Here is a 24,023-nt window from a genome sequence, read left to right as displayed (position 1 = left end):
ACTGATAGAAAGCAACTTTAAATCACTCTTTAGAGGAATCCACCGTGAGGCATGCCAGCTGTGTGCCAGATGAAGGAGTTGTAAAGTCATGTTGGACAGGCAAGAATATACCAGAGAGAGAGATTTGAAGTCATGGGAAAGATAATTACTCTGCACTCAGAGATTAGCTATAGGAAAGGAAAGGGAAGAATCATACTCTGCATTTGTTAGAAGGTTTCCTGCTCTGCCTCCATCCCACTCACATATACAAACATACATGTAGCTGAATTTACTGTCTTCGTGTCAGGTTGGCCAGGACTGCCTGCATGGCGGAAAGCCTTCTGGGAAGATTTCTCAGCAAGCACAGACTTGTTCCTTTCTTTCTCACTGATTTGGGTTTCACTCTACATACTGCAGAAGAAATTGCCCTACACAAAATGGGCTTAGGTGCTCTGCTTGTTAGGTGGGTCTGAAAGCATTCCCCCTTTGCCATGACCCTTTCTGAGTGGAAGGAGTGGTGCTGAGGCGGGCAGCACAACACAGAGGTGGAGAGCAGTAGTGCCTTTGGGCACTCTCTTAGGCACAAGCCTGACCTGAATGCTTCCAAAAGAGTAAAAAGAAGCAAATTGCTTTTAATGCCCCAAAGATCTGTAATGCCTACTACCTGATTTTCTTGGAAGTGATACAGGCACCCCAAGTATGTTCATCAGGATACGTCAGGAGAGTGCCATTAATGAAATGTTCCTAGCTAAAATAACGGGGCTTCGTATTTCTAATGGAGGCCTTTTCAGCCCCTCCTGAAAGTCCACTGGCATATGGCCTGACACTGACACCTGGCCACCAGAAAGGCAGCAGATGAGATTCGGGGTTTGTGCTTTGTGTAATCCCCCTTCGTGTAATGAAGCTCCCCTTTTTGTTGGTGATTTGAGTTGGTTTGTTTGATTAAGTCATTCTATCCAAACAGAAGTATCTTTACAGAAATTTTCATTCTGCCCTTTTGTTAGGGCCTTAACCACTGCAGCTACAAACGCTGCTGCTGCCTGCAGATGAGAATTACAGCCCTATGGAGTGTCTATAAGATGACCCTATAATCCGCCCCTCTTCTTCCCTTTTATCTAGCTTAGTACATGGATGGGCCTTTTGGAAATTTATAATTTGGATGTGAAACAATTATCCTAAAACAGCTAGCCAGAGTAGAGTGGACATGCAAATTTATCTTCTCTCTCTCTTGGTGAGGAACATCTATCTTCTATGACCTCTTGATTACTGAAGCCTTCAAAATATATTCTTTGGTCTGTGACACTGCGCTTGGTGCAGGTCTGAGCATTAAATATCACCCTCCATGATTAATTGGAAGTTAATTAAATCTATCACTGAAACAATGAGAAGGCAATGATCTATGTAATCATTGAAATAGTAAATGAAATGATGTAAGGGCCCTCCATTTCACTTAGTGACAGTGATGGAGGGGTGCCTAAGCCCTGCTGCGCAGCTGTGTTTTCTGCCTGACCACACAGGCTGCTCAGGCAGACACCAACTCGCCAGTGAGCCGTGTGGCAGAGCAGAGCTAGCAGTGGCCTGCCAGACGCTGCTCTTCCTGTGCATCTGACTCTTTGGATGCTGTTCCAATGACCTCTAAGGGACCTCAGTATTTTGGGTGCACGGTGCAAGCGATGTGCCTGATGTGCCATTCCCAAGGGACAAAGCCTTTGGTGCTGCGCACAGATCACCTTGCTGTTTTCAGCTGGAATGACAATGTTGCTACACTGATCATTGGATAAGCAGTAATATCACACTCATTTTACGTTTTAAGGTACTTACTACATGCATCTATAATTTTTTGATAGTTCTGAAACTGATGATGTTCATTCCGTCTTCATAAAGCACATCATGCTCATGATCGTTTCCTTCTTATTTCTCACTGCCTGTTAAAATGGTCTAATAGTGAAGAAATCTAGAAAACATGAAAGTACAGTTGGAAAGTATGGTGCTGTAGCCAGTGTCCAGCCAACTTCTCCAGCAGTATTTTTTGGGGGGAATAAATGGATTAATAATTTCCCTCCTTAATCACATTCTGATAGATTTTCCTTTTGGAAGCTATTCCAGACTGTAAAGAGAGGACTTAGTTGGGATATGCTTTGTAATTCTCATTTTTTCGTTCATATGCATGATGATAACATTAGATACAACCCAAAGCACACCCTCTCTCACTTGGGAAATGAGAGAATAGCAAGCCTGAGGCAGAGGTCAGGAACTCACTGTTCCCTGTCTTTCCTTCCCTCTGTTTTTTTCCTGAGGCTATTCCTGGGCGCATGTGTGCCCCTGGTGTGATACAAGTCTGTGCTTTTCCCTTTCACAGGATGGGTTCAGCTCTTTGCCTTGGATGTGTGGTCTCTCTAAGTGCACCTGGAAACTGCAAAGACTTGGTGATTCAAAGGGATTCCCTTATCGTGCCCACCGATGCAGTTGTGATGCACTGTTTAATCAGGAGACAAATTTGTCCATGTAATACTCACATCTATGCCTTCCTCTCTGCTCTGGATCTCTTAATTCCCCTACTCCTGTAGCAGACATGGTTCTCTTCTCATCTGGGCCAGCTCTTCAGGCAGTGTTGTAGCTCGTAGCTTTGCCAAGTCAGTCCTTAGTATTTTAGTGGCAGAAGGCAGCCCCTGCACGGGGAAGCTCCAAACCAAAGTACTATACCATTCTCGTGTCCACTGGAGTAGAGATCATCTGCATCACACTCTGCCCCCCAGCCCTTGTCTCTTGCATGTGTATTTCATTCTCGCCAGCAATTTTCCACAGCAAAGATCAGCGGCAGTGTATGCCATGAGGGGTGAAAAGGCTTTTCTGAAGAACCATGACTCCTTTGGAAATAAAAATATATCAAAAACTGCTCTCACACTCCTGACTCTGCATGTGCCAGTTTCTGTGGCCTTTTCTTACAGGTAACCAGATGCTATGTCTGATTTGTTTAATTAAATGAAAACTAAACCCACCGGTAAGCAATAGTTACTGACTAAGCAGGAGGGAACCGTCATTTATCATGAGAGCTGTAAGAAAGCCCTTTCTACATGGCCTCTTCACTAACAGCAATAAGTTAGTAACATGATGATATCCTGTTTACTAAACAAGGTTCCAGGCACCCACTCAAACCACTATGGTCAGTAGATAGTGCTTGGGTGTTTTATCCTTGTCTTCCTTTAACCAGTACAGGAAGTATTTTGGGGATGATCTTCCCAAGATTACTTGAAATACTTGACAAAATCATGGCCTTTTCTTTTTGCAGCTGGTGAGATGCAGGCTTTATACTGCCAAACAGCTTTATTACGTTTTCTTGCCAGAATCTGTCGGATTGGGTTTGGTGTAGGGACCTGAAAGCCATCCTGTGGGAAGCTGCGTTTCCTGCCCCAGGTAAACTCCTCCATAAGTCTTCTGCCATCCGCATGTGTAGCCGGGAACCCTGTGGAGAAGGTGGGCAGTGCTGTCCCCCTGTCTCCATCAGTAAAGAAAACAGCCATGACTCAAAATCAGTCAGCCCCACAAGAATACAGTGTTCCCTTCTCTTCTCTGTCACAGCTGCCCTTCGGTCCCCACGATACAGCTTCTGGGGAAGAAAGAACCCAAAAATCTAGGTGAAGAATGGTTCAGATCATGTTTAATATTCAAGGTCAAGTTCCTACCACTTATTATTTATTGAGCTCTGTGAGCTTGCTCAGCAGTGCACAATACATAAAGACACAGACTCTATCATAACAGATTTGCAATCTAAATTTCACAGGGTAAGAGATATTGGTACATATTATACCTGGTGGCTAGGTCACAGTCCAGTCTCAGAACAATGCAGAGATGTTTTTAAAAGCTTCTTCCATTAGTAGTCCATTAGAGTGGCATAAACTTTTTAGATTTGAACAATTAATCCCCCCTAAAATATTCAAATGGATACAGTGAATATTTTAAATACATTTAGTACATGTGGAAAGTGCTGACCTGACATAACTACATATCTATCTCCTCCTCCTAGCCACAGAGCAGTAACAGCAGGGAGTCTGAAGAAGGGGGTTTGTATTTTCTGTGGTGGTGCAGTCAGTTCTAAGAACATCACCATGCTCCATTCCCAGCCCCTTCTTCAGTCCTGTGCCAGAGCTAGACCAAGCAGTTAGGATAAGAGAAATCTGGAAATTCTTAAATCAGCTTGGCAAACAAAACCATTATAATTGGTAAGTGCCTTGTGAATCTGACTTGAAGAGAGTAAAGATATGCATTTGTATGGAGATTGTGGAGTCATCCTCCTTTGGCTGAGGCCATCAGTTCATGGAACAGCAGCCATGGGAGAACTGTAGGTTGGTGTTTCGCCTCTGCCTCTAATGCAAGCCCAGGTGAGGCATGCGGCCAGGGTATTTTAAATAGCACTTTGGGAGGAAGGGTGGGTGTTTGGCACCTTTCTTTTCTGGAAAAAGGCAATAGTTAGGACCTCAAGAAAAAAACTGCAATTTTGCATGTGACTCCCTGCTCTCATGAGGAGATTTGGCCTGAGACCCTGCAAATCCGACCACATGGGAGGCTGTGGAAAGACGGCAAAAGAAGCTGTGTAAGTAGCACTTCAGATCTGCTGCTGGTAGGATGAGAAAGCAAAGGTAAACTTGGTTAAGCAAACAGCTGCAATCAGGTTGCCAGGGAAGCTGCAATGTCAAAAAATCCTGGGGAGCTGAATTGCATCCCTCGTAGCAGAAACTTGCCCTGAGAAGTGTTTGAATGTAAAATGAAGCAACTCAGGTGGGCTTGGAAGAGAAAAAAATAATACGTGAAACAAGGAAACAGGGAGAGGACACTTCTGAAATCACAGTAAAATGGAATGGGCACTGCCATCAGATGTGGTTTATCTGTCTGGAAGGAAATCAGAATGGCTGCTCTCACCATGCAGGGGAATCCTTCTAATGCTATGTAGTGCTTGTACTGCCATGGGGAGCTCCCTCATTTATCCTTTCACAGGATGGCAGATGTGAATGCTTTATTGTGCTGTTAGTTCTCTGAGTAAATAGACTGTTATTTGATTTTTGTTTTCAAGAGCAAGCTTTTGATTTCTTCCTATGCCATTAGCATCTGTTAGAGCTGCATGCTGGCAAGGATGTGGTTTTGCACTTCTGTGCAAGCTTGTGTCTGAGGAACAGGTACGTGCATCTATGCTGGTGAAGCTCTGTTCTGGTTTCCCTTTTTCATCTGTTCTGTGCCCTGAAGACGGCCCTTTGAAAGCTTTCCTGCTAAGTTGGAACCCAAACATAATGTGAAATCACAATTAGGAGCCTTGGCATTTTCTGCTTGGTACTCTGCACTCTTTGGGTAGCAGATTACTTCATAATTTCCCCCAATCCTTCTGCTTGCTGAGTTCCCTCAGTGGTGTTTCAGAAGGCAGTGCGTTGCTCTGAGGCTCCCTGCATGGACACACAGAAGTCCAGGGAAAAAATAAGAGCCGGAGGTGTCACTTCTACTTGGTAAGGAGCTTGGGCATAATTCCTTAGTGCTGTTTTTTTTTTTTTTTTTTTTTTTTTCCAGGAACTTTACTTCTTAATGACTTTATGGTGGAACATTGAGTACGTACCCTTGATCCGTACTGTGAGTTGGAGTATGGGTTTGGTAACAGCTGTGAGTTCCTGTTCAACCAGAGCCCTGTTCTCCATCCTGAGCACTGCTCAGCTGCCCTCTTGATGCCTGGCAAAGGCAGAGGTTTCAGTAGGGCCAGGGTTTATGGCTTAGAAACAAGTATCTTGGAGGCTTTCATAAAGGTGAGTGGCTTTTGAGAAATCCACTGATTGTCTCTTGGGATACTACTAGGTCATGACATGGAAGTTTGGAACCCTGATACTAAAATTAAGTGCAAGCCGTTGCACAGCAGTAGATGAAGGCAGCTATTACTTGCTGCATGCAATAAACAGGCTACAAGAGAAACCCAGCTCTGCACTTGGTGGTATTTCTATGTGAAGCTGCATGCCTTCAGCTCATCTTCTCAGTTGTGCACAACGTGAGAAAAAGACTTTCTATTCTCTAGGGTATTCCACCTGCTGGAAGGGCTTTTTGTGCAGAGGGCAACACTGCAGGGATGCTTCTGCTGTCGCTCATGGTGGGAGCTACAACTGTCAAGGACCATCTCAGTAGAAGCACTGTTCCCTTGACAACAAAACACTATGGTGAGAATTTACTGTAATTAAGCTGCTTCGGTAAAGGAAACTTGAAAAGTTTAAGGAGGAGATGAGAAAGGAGAACACAATTTTTCCTTTTGTGCTTCTCCTGCTGCCTGGAAATGTGTTGCCAATATATCTATCACCAGCCTGCAATTCTGCCGAACACTTTGTAGGCTTAAAAAAAAAAAAAAAAAATAGACCTCATGATTCCTATAGGCCCTCCAGCCCTTTCTTGTTTCTAATTTCAAAGGCCCTTTTGAGTGGGAAACAAAAGGTTAATTTTCTCTAGCTTGCCCAGGCTGACTTAATGTAACAGAAGGCAGCAAATTGTATTGATTTAGTGACATGCAACTGTCCAGAAAGAGCTATTTATACATTATTCAGGACAAACACTGTCATAATGGACAAACAGCAGCAGCATCTGGGATGTTAATGTCTACAAATAAGATTATTCTTTGAAAGGATTAGGACGAAGCATTTTGTGTAATTAGATTTCTCAGTTTCAGGAATGAATTGCCTTTTAGCAGTGAAAGCTGTCACTGAGGGAGCCATTAGCTCCTTATAACTGAATTAAATGCATAATTAGTGACATGATCGCATTAGGATTTGTTTCATTTTTAACTAATCCGGGGCGCAGGGGGGTGGTCTTTCCAGGTCGCTGCAGCCCACCTCGGCTGGGACTGGCCTCAGCTGGCGGGCTGGAGCTGGTAAAAGTCAGGCGCGTGTGAACAGGAGCCGGGGCCCCGCCACAGCGCTCGCGGGGCTATTCATCACTGGGTGCTGGGTGACAGTGACTGATGGGCTCGGCCCAGGCCTGGCACTTCACCAGTGCAAGAATCATACGAGCCAGGGAGCAGAATGACAGCTGGAGCGCCGTGTCAAGTGGTGTAGAGACCAGAGCTATTAATAATCTCTGCCACATGATCTGTGCCGCCAGAAAACAATGATTTAGACGTTGGTGCGAATAAAGATTTCACATTTAGTATGGGGGGACCAGCCTAGCACTGGAGGAATAAATCGCTATTCAATCAGCATGTATGAAAATAAGGCAATGAATACATTACAGGTTACCTAAAAGGAGGGGTGTGCGTACGCCCCAGTCCGGAGTGAATACTGTTAATCACTATTTCCTCAAGCTTCCCTGAAGCAGGCAAGTGATGGCATTAAGCGGTGGTGGAAGAGCCACTACAAAGGCTCTCCAGCCTATTTGAGGTGGAGAAAGCGATGAAATCACGTAGGTCCCAAAATGCAGCACCCTGTCCTCCTGGTCCTTCTGAGCCCTTGGGCATGCTGTGGCTGCAGCAGATCGTGCCCTGCTGGTCTCCAGCAGTGCAGTAGCTGGTTTCTGCTGAGGAAGCCCTTCCTGCAAGCAGGTGATCTTCCTGCTGCCACTGCAGCTTTTGCAGGCTCTGCTGTGTCCAGGGACCAAACAATAATAATTATGTGCACCAGCACAAACCAGACCCAGCAGCCATGAGGACCCAGGAGGGGCTGGGCTTTGCTCCCCAAAAGAGGCTCAGAGGTCATATTGCTCCTCAGCCTCTCCACATCACAGGGCATTGAGGCTCAGCCACAAACTTGGGGAGGCTCAGCAGAAGTTGCACTGCCACCAGATGTTTGTTGCTTTAGTTCAGCTTCAGTGGCTGCTGTTAGTCTGCAGTCGCTCAAACTGCTGCAGTATGTGGCAGAATTTTGGAATGGTGTTTTGTCCTCAGTTCAGGCTCTGCTCTGTCAGTTAAATGCTGGTAGTGAGGATTTGAAGTGCATTTGAAGGGACAAGTAGCAGGACTGAAATGTGCTCTTCAATGTCTACATGCTTCCTCCAAATTCTAGGTTTTGCCGGGATAATTTAGATATTCCCTGTTACTAGATGGTCATATTAGGGATGGCTTAGACTGACAGAGCAGGGATTAAAGCTCCAAATCCCTGAATTCTGGTGCAGGTGGCAGCTGAAATACCACTGCTACCTTCAGAAACGTGTTTTTGTGGTGTGGCTGTACTTATACATGTAGTCCTTGTGATTTGTCTCAGGTGATCATCATTTGAATTCCTCTATCACATCATGGTGGAGAGTTATTTCATTGCTGGTGTTGCAGTGTTGCAGACCAGGTCTCTGCTGTCTCAGGTGCTGGTCCTGTAGGTGGTCACTGCTACTGAGAAGACAGTCTGACTCCCTTACATGCTGGGGCTGTGCCTGGTGGTATTCGCCCCACAGACAGCTACCTGCTGGTCAGAGACCTCCCACATCAGGGATGTCACCATACTGAAGGGCCTGGGGGGATCTTCCTGCCTCACTTCTGTGCTGTTGGTTTTTGAACCTGCTTATAGCGCCCTCCGTGTCCCACGGCAGACACGCAGTGTGCCAGGGGAGGAACCTCCCTCTCGTCTTGTTTTGAACCTGCTGCTTTACACAGAAGCAGACCTCTGGTCCAGCAGCATTTATGGATTAATAGAAAAGAAATTGTTCTTCACACAAGGGCAAGGCAGGGAAAGTCTAGATAATTTGTCAGGAATCATCCCACGTGTCTCTAGACAAGCTGAGTCTTAAGTTGGTCCCCTCAAGTCCCAACGTAATGCTACCTCTGCACAAGGACGTTGTTTTACTTTCCATTGTTTCTTACAGGCTCAGTGGAAATCAAGGTAATTGCATGTGTCCCTTTGTCATGATTTTAAATGTAGTCACTCTGTTTTCTAACACCCCAAGGCTGTGTGATGCAGAGTTCAGGGGGCACCACAGCTCCCCACATGGGACGGTGGCTGCAGCGCCCCAGACCCAACAGTGCTTCTTCACCTGTGTCTCTCATCTGCATGAGGTGAGTCATTGCAAGTGTCAATTTGAAAGCACTGTCAAAATTAGGAGCTTTTGGGGTCTTCGTTACTGGTGGCAGTTGGAAAGGTAAAAAGCAATTACGGAAAAGGTCTGAATCCTGCAGTTTGCTGGTTGGCAGCGGTGCTTCACCAGTGCTTGCCTATGCAAGGATCGCTTTGTACCGAAGTGTCCTGCAGGGCTTCGCTCCTAGAAGCCAGGGCTGTGTGGAGGGACCTGGGGTTAACCAAGAATCAGACCCAGGGTGTGAAAATGAGAGGTGAAAGTAAGCCTCAGGGAGCAGCAATGGAGGCACAGATATGTCAGCTGGTGGTGCTGCCCTGAGGACCTCTCAATGTCCCACATGCTTTGGCTTTTCCTGTTTTCTTTTCTTTCTCTTTTATTCTTTTTCTCTTATGGCTGCTTTCACCAGCTCTGAATCAAATGCTTAAGTGAGTGACAATAACTCATCCTTTGTGGTGTAGTTTTTTGCCGTTTGTGTTTTTTTGTTGTTGGTGGTGGTGTGGTTTTTTTACAATTATAAATTGTAGAATCTCAGCTCTCACAGCCAGAGCTTAATATATTTGACTTTATTGCTTTTCATTTTATGGAAATAAATTACCACTCACATTCTGACATTTAAATTAAAGGATCTGCACTAAATCTCATGCACAACAAAAAGAAATTAAGAGAGCATTCCTTGCTAAACAAGCAGCGTTGGAAGCCCCAATCTGTCAAACGCTCTGCCCGTGGAAGCCAGTTTACAAATGGACAACATGTTCTGTCTGTTCTGTGCTTTCAGCAGCCCTCAGCAAACATTTCTCCCTGGGCACATCAAACCCCAGGTGTCTGAGGAGAATATCTAGAGCCAAGCAGGTCAGCCCCAGGCACGTGCTGTGCCCACGGGTCCCTGCCCCTGAGAGGTTTCATGAGTGGAAATGCCCTCCTGAGTCCCTGCAGAGGGGCAAGACAGGTGAGCCCTGCTTTAGCCTGTATGTAACATGTGCAGCTTGAGCCTTGCATGAGTGGAGACCCAGCTGGTGTGAAGCTGCTGTGCAAATGGCAAGCTTTTCAGAAATCCCAAATGGGGATGTGTAGAGGGGGGACTCCCCAGCTTTTTGGTTTTGAAGCAGTAACTGTGCCGGGGTGATGTTGAGCATCCTTGTGCTGTACAAAGAATTGCAATGCTTTGCTTTATTATTCCACTGAAAGCCAGAGGCATTCAGGCAATCTAGCCTCTGCAGGAACAAAACTTAAAGAAAATGGGAGTATTTTGTGAGGTTCAGAGTGAAGTGTTGAGAGCTGGCAGAACTGCAGGTTCTGATGGCACTATCACTAAATGGCACTTGTTTTCTTTCTTCTTTTACACAGTGTGACCTTCTGTATGCCTTATTTTAGGCCAGCCAGGACCTTTTTTTAGCTAAACAAGAGTGGCTGTGTCAGCCAGTTTTTTCCTGTGAGTGGGCTTCGCTGGCTGCAGGAAAATTAAGCTGTTGGAGAGGAACCTGGGAAGGAGCAGGTCCATCGCTGTGGCCAGGTTCCTGTCTGCACTCACCTGTTCTTGTCTGTTCCAAGGCAGCTTTTCTGTGTTGGATGCCCAAATACTGTGTGAAGCATCAACCTGAGCAGATCTAGTGAAAAGTACATTTTACATAGTCCATAACAAATCAGATTTCATTAGGACTCAGGGGTGAACACAAAGTAAAAACACAGATTGGCAAGGCACACAACTGCAGAAGGCATTACATTGCTCTTGTAGGTAGAGCAGGGAAGTGGTGCAATAGCGAGCTGTGTTGCCATCCTGCCTCCAACAGGGCTGCTGCCTCTGCCTGGTGCAGAGACTCAATTAAAAGCACCACAGGTAGGTGCTTACTTTTTCTTTGCCTTCTGGACTCTTAAGATGGAATGCTTATGGTAGTATCTCCGTGCTGTAATTTCTACAGCCAAAGTCAACAGGAACGTACTTCAGATGTATACAGGGCTGAATCAGAACTATTTCAGTACCTGGGAAAAGCAAGTAGAGATATTTGAAAATGACGAAAACCATGAGAGTGGGTGGTTGTCATTGCCCTCTCTCAGGAATGACAGACTTTGTATTCCCTTCTGTGTGGATTACACAGTAGATTGTACAGCAAGCTGCTGTGGAACATTTAAGTTCTAGCAGGGCAATGTTTTAAAGTTTGACACTAAGCAACAGCTGTAATTTCACCTCCCAAGGGAGGGTGAATCTCAGAGTTATACAAGAGGACACAATTAAACATGCCCTGGAACATTCACAGGCAGAGAGGCCAGTGGCAAGGGACAGATTGCAGCTTGGCTTCTGAATGCGCTCAGCTGGCAGGGCAGGGAGATGCCTGCGCCCAGCTTGTTGCAAGCCATCCCAGGATAGGTACGCTCACCCTCCGGAGCTATGCCAGGGCGTCTTCTGGGACACTGCTGGCCGATGAGGGCCAGAAGGGTGCTAGGGGAAAGCTGTAGCAGCTTGCTTGGCTGGACAGCTGCTTGCCCATATCCTTCCTCCGCCTAGTGCCCTGGTTGTGATATGGCCACAATGCTGGACTGCGCCAGGCCTCAGTGCTCAGGACGTGGTTGTCCCACATGTTCAGTGAAGCTGTTAGTTTCTTTGGTTGATTTTGTGCAAAATTAGTACACCCAGGTCGTTTCTGTGTACTTGTCTGGCTCCTGTCAATGCTCGCTAGTGGCATAGTTAGGGAAAAATATAAAATAGCCATTAAAAATCACACTAGACCCGAGGTACGTCATCAGGTAATGAACACTACTGAATGTCTTTGATACATCCCCCTAAGCAAATGAGTAGTTTCTTTTTACATTTTTAAGGTACTGACATTTTTCTACTGGTGCTCAGTTACCTGCGCTGCTCTGGATAAAAAGGTGCCTGCAGGGAAGCCTTTTCCTCCCCATGCCTTGCCCAATGGCTGGAGGGCACATCCTTGGCAGCGCTCAAGATGCACCTTGGGGCCGAGCACCTTCCCGTGTAGCACTGCGGTGCCAGGCTACACATTTTGCTCACTTCCCACTGTGGCAAAGCAGAGCTGGCAGTAGTACTGGGCATCAAAAAGAAACACAAGATGAATGCTGTGTGGACATGCCTGCGGGCTGTCATGGTGCTACGGGATGGGACAGAAGGCATGCAGAGTTTGCCGAGGGGTGGGCTCATAGTCTCTGTGGCCTGAGAGCACAGCTGAGGGCTGCTCGTACCCTGTCTGACTTCATTACTGTGTCACAGCGTTACATATTCCAAATCTAATTCACCCTGTAACTGGTTTTTGGGGAGGTAGGTCTGCTTCCAAAAAGAAAATACAGGAAAAAGCAATGGGAATTCAAGCTGACTTTGAGATGTTAATACACTTAAGAATAATAACATTTAAAATCTGAGTTATAAAGTGAAAATGGTCAGAGACACAGTATGGCTGCTCTCCAACCATATGGTGAATACGCTTTTGAACACTCCAAAAGTGCTTTTGCACGAGTGTCTCTCAGCCGCGTGTGTAGGTTTAAGCACATTTCTATGTCTGCTAAAGCCAGGGAAGGGATGTGCTGGCCTCCAGCACCCTCTGCTCCCCTGGCTGTGGCCGCCGGGGCTGCCTGGGGCAGGCACATCCCTGCCCTCTGCTGGGCGAAGGCTCTCTCTCGCCCTGGTCTCTGGGGTCAGAGTGGGTACACGGGGCCGAGGAAGGGACCGCTGGCGGTGGCACTGCTCCGTGCAGAGCGGGAGGAAGGCAGAGGGAGAGGTTGCAGGCTACATGATTCTCTCCAGCTGGGGTACATTAGTTTTTCTTTTTGCACAACTGCGGCAAATTAATTTTATTTTTCTTTTGGCAGGAGGAATACGAAGTTTAGTTTTAGTAATTGATTCTACGTTGCAAAGAAAAGAAAGTTGAGGTGTGTTACAACTTTTCTTCAGAGCAAGTGATCTAGATCTAATCCCCTCTGTTTCAATCTGAAGAAAACCACTTACATATCCAAACATGAGAGTAAATTAGCATGTGCCTATGAATACTAATGCTGTATAAACTCTACTCTAAGCCTCTAAAATGAATAGTACAAAGATAACTAAATGGGAAGGGGAAAATTCAGAAAAAGCATTAGCATTGTCGTTAGGTGCTTTGAAAAAAAATGCTTAAATTTGTATCAAAAATATTCAAATAAGGGGCTTTACAGGTTGGAAATTAACTAGAAAGACCTTTGTGCCTAGGCTGCTAGTTGAAGACCCCAGTTTTTGATGCCAGAAAATAGGTAACAAAGATTTAATTGCATATGTAGCTGTCTGTGGAGGTTAGTATTTTGTAGTGTTTAACCCAATCCAGCTGGAGAAAGGTTTGGCTTTTTTTTGAAAAGAAAGTAGAAAGGAGGAGACAAAGCTCTCCGTACAGTGAGTATTGCTTTGAAATGTTCTGGCACATCTCTCGTGGGTGGGCTCAGTAGCCATGCAGCAACGCAGTCTTTGTAGGAAAGAAGCTTTCACCACCGTTTTCAAAACAGACCTGGACGTGTAGGAGAGGGAGCCCTGGGGTAGTAGGGCACTGGGTTAGCAATGCTTCCATGATGCTATATCCAGCCCCTAAAACTAGTGACACCTGTTTATCCTCCAGAGACCTGCCCTGCTAGAAAGGGAGCAATGTCTTATGAGCAATATGACTGAAAGGAGTGATGCTGCCTGCATTTTTCTTCCCTTTCCCACTCTCCTTGCTTCATGTTCTTGGAACAGGCCGTCTTGTTATAACCTGGCAAATTGCCCCATTGTGGCTGCCATTGAGTGAACACAAGGGGGTTGCACAAAGAGGGCAGTTTCCTCCATGGAAGTCTCAGGGGCTGGCATCACCAGAGGCTGCCAGTGGGCCAGGAGAGCTTTCTTGCTGCCTGTGGTGGGCACAGCCCTGTGTTGTGCCATCAGTTCCACCTCTCAGCATGCAGGACAAAGCCATGCCTGCTGCTGTGGGCTGCCTCATGCGGTGTGGCCTCTCTCGGCACCATGCACACACCACACACCTCTGTAATTGACTGGAACAGCAGTATCTCTGTGGCAGAGAATTCCCCATTGCTGAGGTCTGGAGCTATGTGAGATAAATTTCGAGGACCTTTGGTAAATTCAGAAATAGATAAGGAAGCCCATTCAGAAAAATGCAGTGTGAGCAGCTGGATTTTCAAATGTATTGTTGGAGAGGAGGGAAAGACTGAACGCCTGTAGGAGCACAGAGTTGTGACCTGGCAAGCTGTGCTGTTTCATGCCCTGTCGGTGTCTGTGAAATGAAGCAGCCTTACCATCAGGGTTTATTGCTGGGGCCCAATTGCCTCAGCACAAGAAAATCTATCCTTAAAAGAAAAGGAAAAAGAGGTCTTTTTTTTTTTTTTTTTTTTTCCTCTCTATCCCCAGGGTTTCACACACCAGTCTAGCGAGGTCCATCCCTTGCCAGTGAAACCAGTCCTCCTCGATACGCTGGCTTGCCTGTATTAAATGGCCATTGAGACACTTAACCTGCTGGATTGCCTTTCTGCAGACACCTGCCCAAGCAGCAGACTAAACAAACAGGGATTCTCAACCACACAAAACTTGGCCCCTTTCAGCAGGGCTCCCATCTGTTAAAAAGCCATTGTCTGAGAAAGTGTTCAGCTAGCTGGGGAGGTAGGGCTATAGTGCATTGAGCTGCCCTGCTCCCCATAAAAGTCCTCTTTAGCATTTTCTTTTCTCCCCTGATTCCACTGCCTGATTTATTCATTGGTTTCACCTCCTCTCCCCTCCCCCTGTGGTTCATAAGGAGGGCCTCGTTGTCTTCTGTACCTTGGGGGTCATGTCTTTTCAGTCACTGGGACAATACCCACTGCTGGCATCTGCTTCCAGATCCAATCAGCCATATTGTGATCACATCCTGCCAGAGAATTGTTCCTTCTTTTGCTCGGCTTTGTTGCCAATTTCATGCCATGTATTGCTCCATGTTTTGTGCTTCATGAAGCTGTCACTGGCATAAAAGTGGCCTGACCAGGGTCGTAGTAAAAGGGGTGGGAATGAAACATCCACCGAAATGTTGAGCGGGCCACCCACCAGCCACATGCACACACAGGCAGGCAGGCACACCTCCCTACGGCAACACACACAGCATCCCGCAGCGCTTACTCAGTGTCCCGCTGGGCTGCGGCCGCTCGCCCCAAGGAGCAGGAGCCACAATGAGGAGTCGTGCAGCTTGCTCCCTGGGACAGCACCAGAGCACAGCATTCTCTCAACATCTCTAGGGCACCTATATGCTCTTGTGTCACAGCAGCTCTGCTCGGCCCCAGGCATGCAAGATGGGATTAAAAACAGACCTGAGATCTGAGTGGGTGTCAGAGGGGCGAAAAATACCTGTTAAAAAAAATAAATCTCATGGGCAAATTCATATCAGTGACACCTGTCTGCAGGTTCATTTCCACCCTGAAATGTCTTCTAGACCAGCTGGAAGCCAGTCACTAGTGGAGTCCCCCAGGGCTCAGTACTGGGGCCAGTTCTCTTTAATATCTTCATCGATGATCTGGACGAGGGCATCGAGTGCACCCTCAGTAAGTTTGCAGATGACACCAAGTTAGGTGCGTGTGTCGATCTGCTCAAGGGTAGGAAGGCTCTGCAGGAGGATCTGGATAGGCTGGACCGATGGGCTGAGGTCAACTGCATGAAGTTTAACAAGGCCAAGTGCCGGGTCCTCCACCTGGGATGCAATAACCCCAAGCAGAGCTACAGGCTGGGAGAGGAGTGGTTGGAGAGCTGCCTGGCAGAGAAGGACCTGGGAGTGATGGTGGATAGTCGGCTGAATATGAGCCAGCAGTGTGCTCAGGTGGCCAAGAAGGCCAACGGCATCCTGGCTTGTATCAGGAACAGCGTGACCAGCAGGGCTAGGGAGGTGATCGTCCCCCTGTACTCAGCTCTGGTGAGGTCGCACCTCGAGTACTGTGTTCAGTTTTGGGCCCCTTGCTACAAGAAGGACATCGAGGTGCTTGAGCGGGTCCAGAGAAGGGCGACGAAGCTGGTGAGGGGTCTGGAGAACAAGTCCTACAAGAAGCGGCTGAGGGAGCTGGGCTTGTTCAGCCTGGAGAAAAGGAGGCTCAGGGGCGACCTTATTGCTCTCTACAGGTACCTTAAAGGAGGCTGTAGCGAGTTGGGGGTTGGTCTGTTCTTCCACATGCCTGGTGACAGGATGAGGGGGAATGGGCTAAGGTTGCGCCAGGGGAGGTTTAGGTTGGATCTTAGGAAGAACTTCTTTACCAAAAGGGTTGTTAGGCATTGGAATGGGCTGCCCAGGGAAGTGTTTGAGTCACCATCCCTGGAAGTCTTTAAAAGATGTTTAGATGTAGAGCTTAGTGATGTGGTTTAGTGGAGGATTGGTTAGTGTTAGGTCATTGGTTGGACTAGGTGATCTTGGAGGTCTCTTCCAACCTAGATGATTCTGTGATTAGAATTTACCCTGAGGTCTGTTAGGAATTGTGAGTATCCTCTTCAGTTTGGGCTTGGATTTATTTTGCTGACCAAGTGTTAGGCACAAACCCAAATCTCTAAGAAGGATAAGTTGGGCCACCTCTGTGAAAACAGAAGCATGCCTGCCCAAGGGCTGAGAAGTTGGCCTGATATCCCCCGTAGCGGTATTATTACTTCCCTTGCAAAATACTGTGAAGTTAACAGAAGTGAATTTTGTGTTTGTTTCAATGTAAGGAAATGGGCAGCAAAAGGCTCTCTGTTTCGTGCCTGGGTCTGGATTTCTCTTTGCACATTTCATTTGTCATGGGTGGTTTTTGTGATCTGACAGATTGATCCTGTGTTGCGTCCCCTCCATTTGCTGAGCACTTGCAGGGTTTCTCAGGGTTTCCAGCCCGCCTGCTGGAGCAGCCAGGAGACCTTGGGGAAGGGGCTTGTCCATTGCAGAATACAAAGTAAGTCCAAGCAGGGTCAGGGGACTGCTCCCCTCTCTTTCTGGGGGGAGCCAATTCACCGTTCCCTTTCTTTTGGCTCGCTGCTGTCACTTCCATTCACATTGGGTACCACCTTCCCATGCTAATAACCCAATCACAATCAATAGAGCTGTTCATGGAAGGCAAAGAAAGGAGAGGGATATGCCTGCCCCTCTCTTGCTTCACGCCACGGTGCTTGACAAGTGGGTCGGGAAGCTGGAGTGAACCTGTGCTTCCCACAGGGAATACCCTGTACCCGCAGCACTGCGCTTCCCCCAGCCAAAAGCTCGCTCCTGCCCTGGCCTGCTTCTTCTGGGCCACTTCATACAGGGCACAACCATGCTGACATGGTCCAGGGCTGGCCTCGGAGGAGGAACATGGCCTGAACCTCTGCCAAGGAAATCAGTGGGAAATGGGCGTAAGGTGTTAAGGAAGAAGGTTATTCCCCTTGCATTTCTCCTGTGGAAGTACTGCTGCTAATGCAAAGCCTTGCAGGCTCTGATAATTTGAGGACAACTTAAAAATCCTGGGCCCTCCCCTCACATTTCTTGTCGGCAGGAATGCCATGGAAGGGAGGGGAGCATGGAGAAGCAGCTGGGGCTGGATGGCACAGGCCTAGTGGGAGGGAGCCTGCCTTCTCCGCTGGGCACCCACTGTATATTCTGCGGTAACCGCTCATACTCGCATTTAGGAGTGACATTGACCTTGCAGTGAGAGCTGCAGAGAGAGCAGGGGGTGAGAGACAGCTTTGTGTGCGTGTGTGTTTGTGTGTGTGTGGTATGTGCATGTGCATGTGTTAAACAATTTCATGGACATCTGTCATGCACAGTTAACTTTGCATTGCTGCATTTTAAGTTGTAGGCCCGGGCTTGGCCGTCAGTGATAAAGTAGCTGGCAGTTTTCAAAAAGCCACTGGATAACAGAGGATGAATCATAAAACACACTACTGTGTAGCAATATCCAAGTTCATTCAGCGCAATGAAACCATGCAGAGGACCTTTATTCCCAGCTAATTATGTGGAAACGCCTAAGACAATAAAGCATCTGGTGGTCTTTCTTCCTCATTTCAATTTTTCTCAATATTGTGACAGGGGAAGGCATTGTGCCTTTCCCAGGGTAGTTGCTGTGAAGAGGAGTAAAAGCAAGGGTCAGGGAAGAGCAAATAGATGAATTTATAACTTTCTTTTTATTTATTCCTTTCCCATTGTTTCTCTAGAGACTCTTCCTTTAGGGTTGTATTTTCAAACCACTATTCTCACTACACTCTGCCTGAATACTTTTTTTTTTTTTTTTTAATACCACCCAAACTGCCAGCCCCTCTGTGTTTGCCGTTTTTTTTTCTCTTCTCTTCCCCAGATGCATCCAAGATTTGAAATTCAAGTCTGTGATCTCCAATGAAAGCCTACGTATTAAAAAAAAGTGAATAGAGAAGCCTAAAAATAAGCAGTGTTTGGCTGAACAGGGAGAGAAAGGGTTTGGTTTGGAGAGTGTTTCTGGTTGGATTGGGGGGGGGGGGGTCTTGTAACAGCAGCTCCACAACTCCTTTAAGCACATTTTCTGTGTATATGAAGTGGATAAATATGCTAATCCAATAATGAACACTTAGCAAAATTAAAATAATCTCATACCAAATTATTTTTGAGTCACAGATTATTTCTAGGCTGTGGACTGACACCCTTTATAGTATCTCTCTCTTGGCTCTCAGGCTACTACTGTTCTCATAAGTGGGTTTTCAGAAAACTCCTAATTATTTATTTCAGAACAAAGCACACAAGCTTCATTTTCCCCTTAACACCCTCCTTCATCAGACTGTAGAACACTTTTTTTCTTTCTACACTAAGGCTGTGAGGACAAAAGCGAATGAATGAACTTGCTTCAGATTACGCTAAACTGTGGAAGCAGGGGTGTGTGTAGATTTCACGAAAAAAAGTATTTCCCTTGTTGCTAGTGAGGTGTCTGGTTAAAATTCATACCTTGCAAGGATTAAAACAGGTTTTGTTTGATTTGAATCCTGCTAGTTACTGACAAAAGCTGTAAGAAGAGTCTAATTTGAATCTTTGCTAGGATTTCAGCTGCTTTGGGTAGATGTGGTGGAGCTCCCTACAGATGAAGTGCCCAGTCTGAAATAGTAAATGATAGCAAGCAGGTGCTCCAGGAGGCAGCTTATCCCACACCAGGACCAGCATCTCAAACAGACAAGGAGGTGAAGAAGCTTGAAAACTCAGCATAGACTCTCTTCCTTTTATTTTATATATACATATATACATGTATATACCTGTATACATTGCTCTGCATTTGTTGATGAAGAGACACCATCCTGGTGTTAGACAACTGTAAAGGAAAGAAAAAATGAAAACAGAAAGAGAGAAAGGAAAACCATTTCCAAATTTGCTTAGTATGTGGTGGATCTCCCCTCAAGAGTAAATACTTCACATGATTTTAGACTGTACTGTCTCTTCTGGGGATTCTCAGCTGCTACAGTGCTATTGGAGGACTTTGCAGCAATTTAGCCTTAAAACACATGCACAAGTGTTTTTCATTTTCATCCTTTAAGTAGTTGCAATTTGCGCAGCACAGAATGGGGCTCAGCTTGACTGTGAAAAAATCAACCCTAGGGAAAGGGTCGTGCTAGCAGAGACCAAAAATACCAGGACAAGCAGACACAAGAATATTTGGATAAGCAAGATTTGTACATACTAGGGAATGAGCGAAAGTAGGAAAGTGCCAGAGATGAGCTCCTGAAAGAGCACATGCAAGGCACTGTGTGGAATGAGGAAGAAGCAGGAATGACTGAGAGGAAGTGTAGCTGGTGGGTGCAGCTCAAGGCTGAATTTCTGCCGCCAAGATAGCAAGGAGTGTATTCATAGCACCTGAAAATAAGTGACTACATCAAAACTGACACTTCTGGGAGACATTTTAAGCAGTATTTAAATTGTAAATAGCAGTCTTGGGTCAGAGTGGGCTGTAGGGTAGCTACAATCATCAATGCATTGAGCACCGCACTCAAATTTCTACCACTGATCCTCTGCATTAAGTGTAGGTCAAATCACTTTGTCCTTTACTGCTTTTTAGGTTTTCAGTCAACGAAACAATAATTACAGCCCCAGCTTTGAGATCTAACAGTGAATGTTATCATTAATTTGTTTCTAATATTTCAGTTGTTCTGCTCAGTGAAAGAGTGTATGATTGACAAATATGTAGTCCTGCTATTAGGCTGTCTCTCCTTCACACATAGCACCTGCCCAAAACAAGACTTGAAACGAGAAGCATAGAGAGACAGAAAATAGGAGAAGGAAAGAGAAACAAAAAGCGGAAGCAGGAGGAAATAAGCAGAAATAAACATGTGAACTGCAGCTGTGCAGCCAAACCAGGCATCGTCCTCATCTCAGGAATCCAGGTAAACATCAGCTATTTTGTTTGCTCCACTCCACTCTTACAAGTCACAGTAGTGGACTTTCAATAAGGCCACACATCCGTGTGATATCTGTCTATTATTTATTAGTCAGGGAAAGCACCTGCACAAGAACAAAGTTTTGTAGTTTACCAAAAGACAAAAATAATTTCATATTAATATCTGCAATAAAATGTTTGCTATTGCCTTTCATCGTAAGGTTAACAGTGAATGCTTTATAGCCTTGTATGCATATAAAGCTGTACAAACTGTAGTCAAGAAATGGCTGTGAACAGATGATTGGAAAAAGCAAAAAAAGTAAATTTGTTGAGAGTTCAGCATATGCAAATAAACATGGACAAGAAAGCAAAGAAAAATAGTTATCTACAAAAATACTACATTTCAAACTGTTACAGCAGTATCTTGGGATAACTAGAATTTCTTGACTGGGTGCAGCATGGTGGAGCACGTGTACCCGAAAAGGTCACATTTCCCACTTGTGCTGTGGAAAAATGTTCACAAATGCCTGTGTTATGTTAGAAGAATACCAGTGCTTCAGGAGCATGTAACAGATGCGTGCTCAAAAATGCTGGTGTGTGCTCAGAAATGTTTTCCTGACATGCTAGAACTGGGAATCGTGTATCAGGAGTCTGTGGCTGCAGGAGACAATTGTGCACTGAAAGATGCCGTTGCACCCAGTTTTGAATGGTTTCAGGAGCATGCTGTATGGGAGTGCGTTCCTGCTAACAAACCCATTACACCCTCCCTGGAGGACTGCATCCTAAATGTGTTTCTGTGCTTATCTTCCCACTGCCTCTCTGAACGGTTAAAGGATTCAGTTCATTCATCCTTTCCTTTTGTCTCCTGATCCACATCCTTCCCAGAAAGCAATCGCTATTTGTTAGTATATAATATTTTGTCACACAGATCATGATACTAATTGCAGTCCCTGCCCGGGAGGCTCAGGTGTAAGAACCCGTTTGTTTGCTGCAGTTATCCTCAGGTGATTGTTTCAGTGCCGTGTATTTATAAGGCTTTTTGAAGCTGTACCAAAGGGAAATGAAACCTCTCCAAACCTGAGCCAAATGACATTATCTTCTTTCAGTGGGCTGGAGAAGGCAGGTTAGTCTTAATTATTTATGACTGAATGTGTAGAATGCCTCTCTGGTGATTACACACGTCTCATTTCCACAGGCAGCCTGCTGACGGGCAGTATCACACGTGCTCTCATTAACAGCTACACGGTGCTGTATTCACCTACACCGTGTTACAAGGCAAAGATTCACGTTAGAGTTCACTCCTCCATAGCACTGGGCAAGTAAATGGCAAAGCAGTGATGGGAAATCTGATGAATGTCTGCAGTTTGGATATAAAACAGACGGAGATTTCCTACAGATGGGATAGTCCCACTCTCACTAGCACCTGCTTTCTCCTATGCAGTTGTTTTGGAGCAGTATTAGGGACAGAAGATAGAAAAAGCATCTGCTTCAAGGCTTGTCAAAGCTGCCAGACCTAACCCAACCCTTCCTCTTCCCTTTCATAGCCTAACTTTTTAATGCTGGATAGCATTTAAAGGTGTTAGCCCTGCTATCTTTTATAGAAGTGGAAAGGGAGATGGCCATATGACAGAACTGAGATTCTTCATCAGTGCAACATACACAAAAGAGAACATGGCCCAACATCACACCACTGGGAAAACACACTAAAAATTCAGATGCCTCTTTGTGAGCATGGCAGACACAGCCCAAATCACTGTCACTGCCTGGAGTGCTGGTGGCCACACGGGGCCAAGCACTGGTCTGCCCTCCCAGGGAAGTCTTCATCCTCAGCTGGCTGATTCAGCATGTCCTCTGCAAATTCAGTGGGGAGAAATGGGGGACCTAGCAGGGGCAAATGAGAGCCAGACAATTCAAATATCAACTTTTGCTCCCCAGTATAACATATTAAGATGCTAAAAAGATGGGTCACTTCTCATGTACCCAACTGCAGGCCTTGCAGCTATTTCGCTTCCAGTCTTTAGGCTACAGTTATTCTCGGCGCTGGTTCAGTTAGCAGTCATAAATGCTATCAGTGTATCATCTACCCCCTGACTGGTAAGCACTTGAATTATGCCCAGCAATACGAAGTCTGCAAATGCTCCGTTTCATTATTACTTTGATTTTGGCACCTTGCAGAGCTTAAGCAGCCTTCCGTTAATCTGCAGAAACCCACCCTGTTCTGGAGGCCACTGAAACAGGAGCATCAGATTCCTGAAACGGTGTTTCAAGTGTGTGGTTAACCTCAGGTCACAAGGTAAATTTATAGGAGGGGTTTCAGATCTGCAAGGTTTATAAAGACACTACCAGAGGCCAGCAGCTCCTGCACTCCTACCGACAGTGGGAAGCGGGCATTTCTAAAAGCCCAGTAGTTTTCAGGTAACTTTCTGTAATTGGCAGCTTATGGATAACTTGCATGCTTCCTCCTTCTACTAATTTGCCAAAATGAGGCAAAGCCATCTGAAATGTATTGTGCGTGGTCCTCTACTAAATAAACATGCTGTGGTCAAAAAATAAGGTCAAACCTATATGAAGTGGATATTGTGTTTTGGAGACAATTAGAACTATAAAAGGATCTTAAGCTTTCAAAAAGTGTCCTGGTATGCTGGGAGGGCACACTCACGTTAGTATAACATCCAGAGACTTTGTAAATATATTGTGGAAAATAACTCCATGAATTCTTAAGTGTTTGAAGTTAGTTGGTAGAGATTTCTGTTGGCTTTTTTTTTAAGGCTACAAAACTCTGGTAGTTCCTTCTCTTCTCCCTTTTGGAGGACTTCTGGTGAGGTTCCTGTCAGACTAGCACAGCTGTAGAAATTCTGAAAGAAGCTTGCTATCATCTCAGCAGACAGGCTCCTGACACAGATGAATTAGCACAGCTGCCATCTAAGATGTAATCTAGTTGACATGGACATCAAAAAACAGCAGTTAACACTTTCTGTGAACGATTGACTAAAAAGAAATAATGATGTTTAAACAGTTTCCCAAGTTTGGACATTTGTAAAGCAATTCACTATTTTTGTTATTGCTCTTGTATTCTTGCTTTGTGTTAACTTGCTTGATTCCACCTTAATGCTTTGTTTGTTTTTCTCCAGGCTTCAACAACTCTGCTGGATGCTACTCTTCTGTTTAGAAATGGGATTCCATACTGCATCAACCCTGTGATCCTACTGCTCATGTGCTACTTGTGACTGGAGATACAAATACGTCTTCAATACAGCATTTTATTTACAAGGAAATTGGGCCTAATTCCTCTCCTGTGAACTCAAAAAAATCCCTCTAGACTGTTTGGGGGAAAAAAGGAGTGAGAAAAGGTTCCACATTTTTTACATTACTGTATCTTTTGCTTGCAGTTTTGGGAAAAAGCAATCTGTGTGCCACGAAATCAAAGTAAGAGGGGAAAAAAAGCCACTTCAGCATCTTTGCTGGGCAGCGGTGAGAAAACCCTGTCCTTGTCCCAGACAGCACAATGTGTGCACAGATGGAGGGCAGCGTGGCCCGATACCGTGGTCCTTTGTTAAGCGAAAGCTCCATCAGCTCTTGGGCCAAGCCCCCACCACCAGTGAGGCAGATTTCCAATGGCAAGCAGTGGGAATGCAGGTGACAAAGACCTTGGCAGAGTCAGGCACAAGCGGACAGCATTTCTGTGTTGCTTGGGTGCAGATACAGTGCCAGGAGAGGTGGCTGATGCCATACGTAGC

General features: G+C 45.8%; 1 protein-coding gene across 6 annotated transcripts in view; it reads left to right on the top strand.

Annotated features, from left to right (window-relative positions):
* The window catches only part of LOC311209468 (uncharacterized protein), a 191,822-nt gene extending 168,279 nt beyond the window's left edge, over positions 1-23,543 (top strand). For all 6 annotated transcript variants that reach the window (XM_084286820.1, XM_084286821.1, XM_084286822.1 and 3 more), the window contains 2 exons: positions 20,132-20,293; positions 23,418-23,543. In XM_084286820.1, the coding sequence (XP_084142946.1) occupies positions 20,132-20,293; positions 23,418-23,513 (258 nt within the window). In that variant the 3' untranslated portion in view covers positions 23,514-23,543. The remainder of the gene's footprint in view (positions 1-20,131; positions 20,294-23,417) is intronic.
* Positions 23,544-24,023: the final 480 nt, after the last annotated feature.

The sequence above is a fragment of the Netta rufina genome (assembly GCF_964035555.1).
Source record: "Netta rufina genome assembly, chromosome: 4".
Lineage (NCBI taxonomy): Eukaryota > Metazoa > Chordata > Aves > Anseriformes > Anatidae > Netta > Netta rufina.
This window is presented reverse-complemented; position numbering and strand designations above follow the sequence as displayed.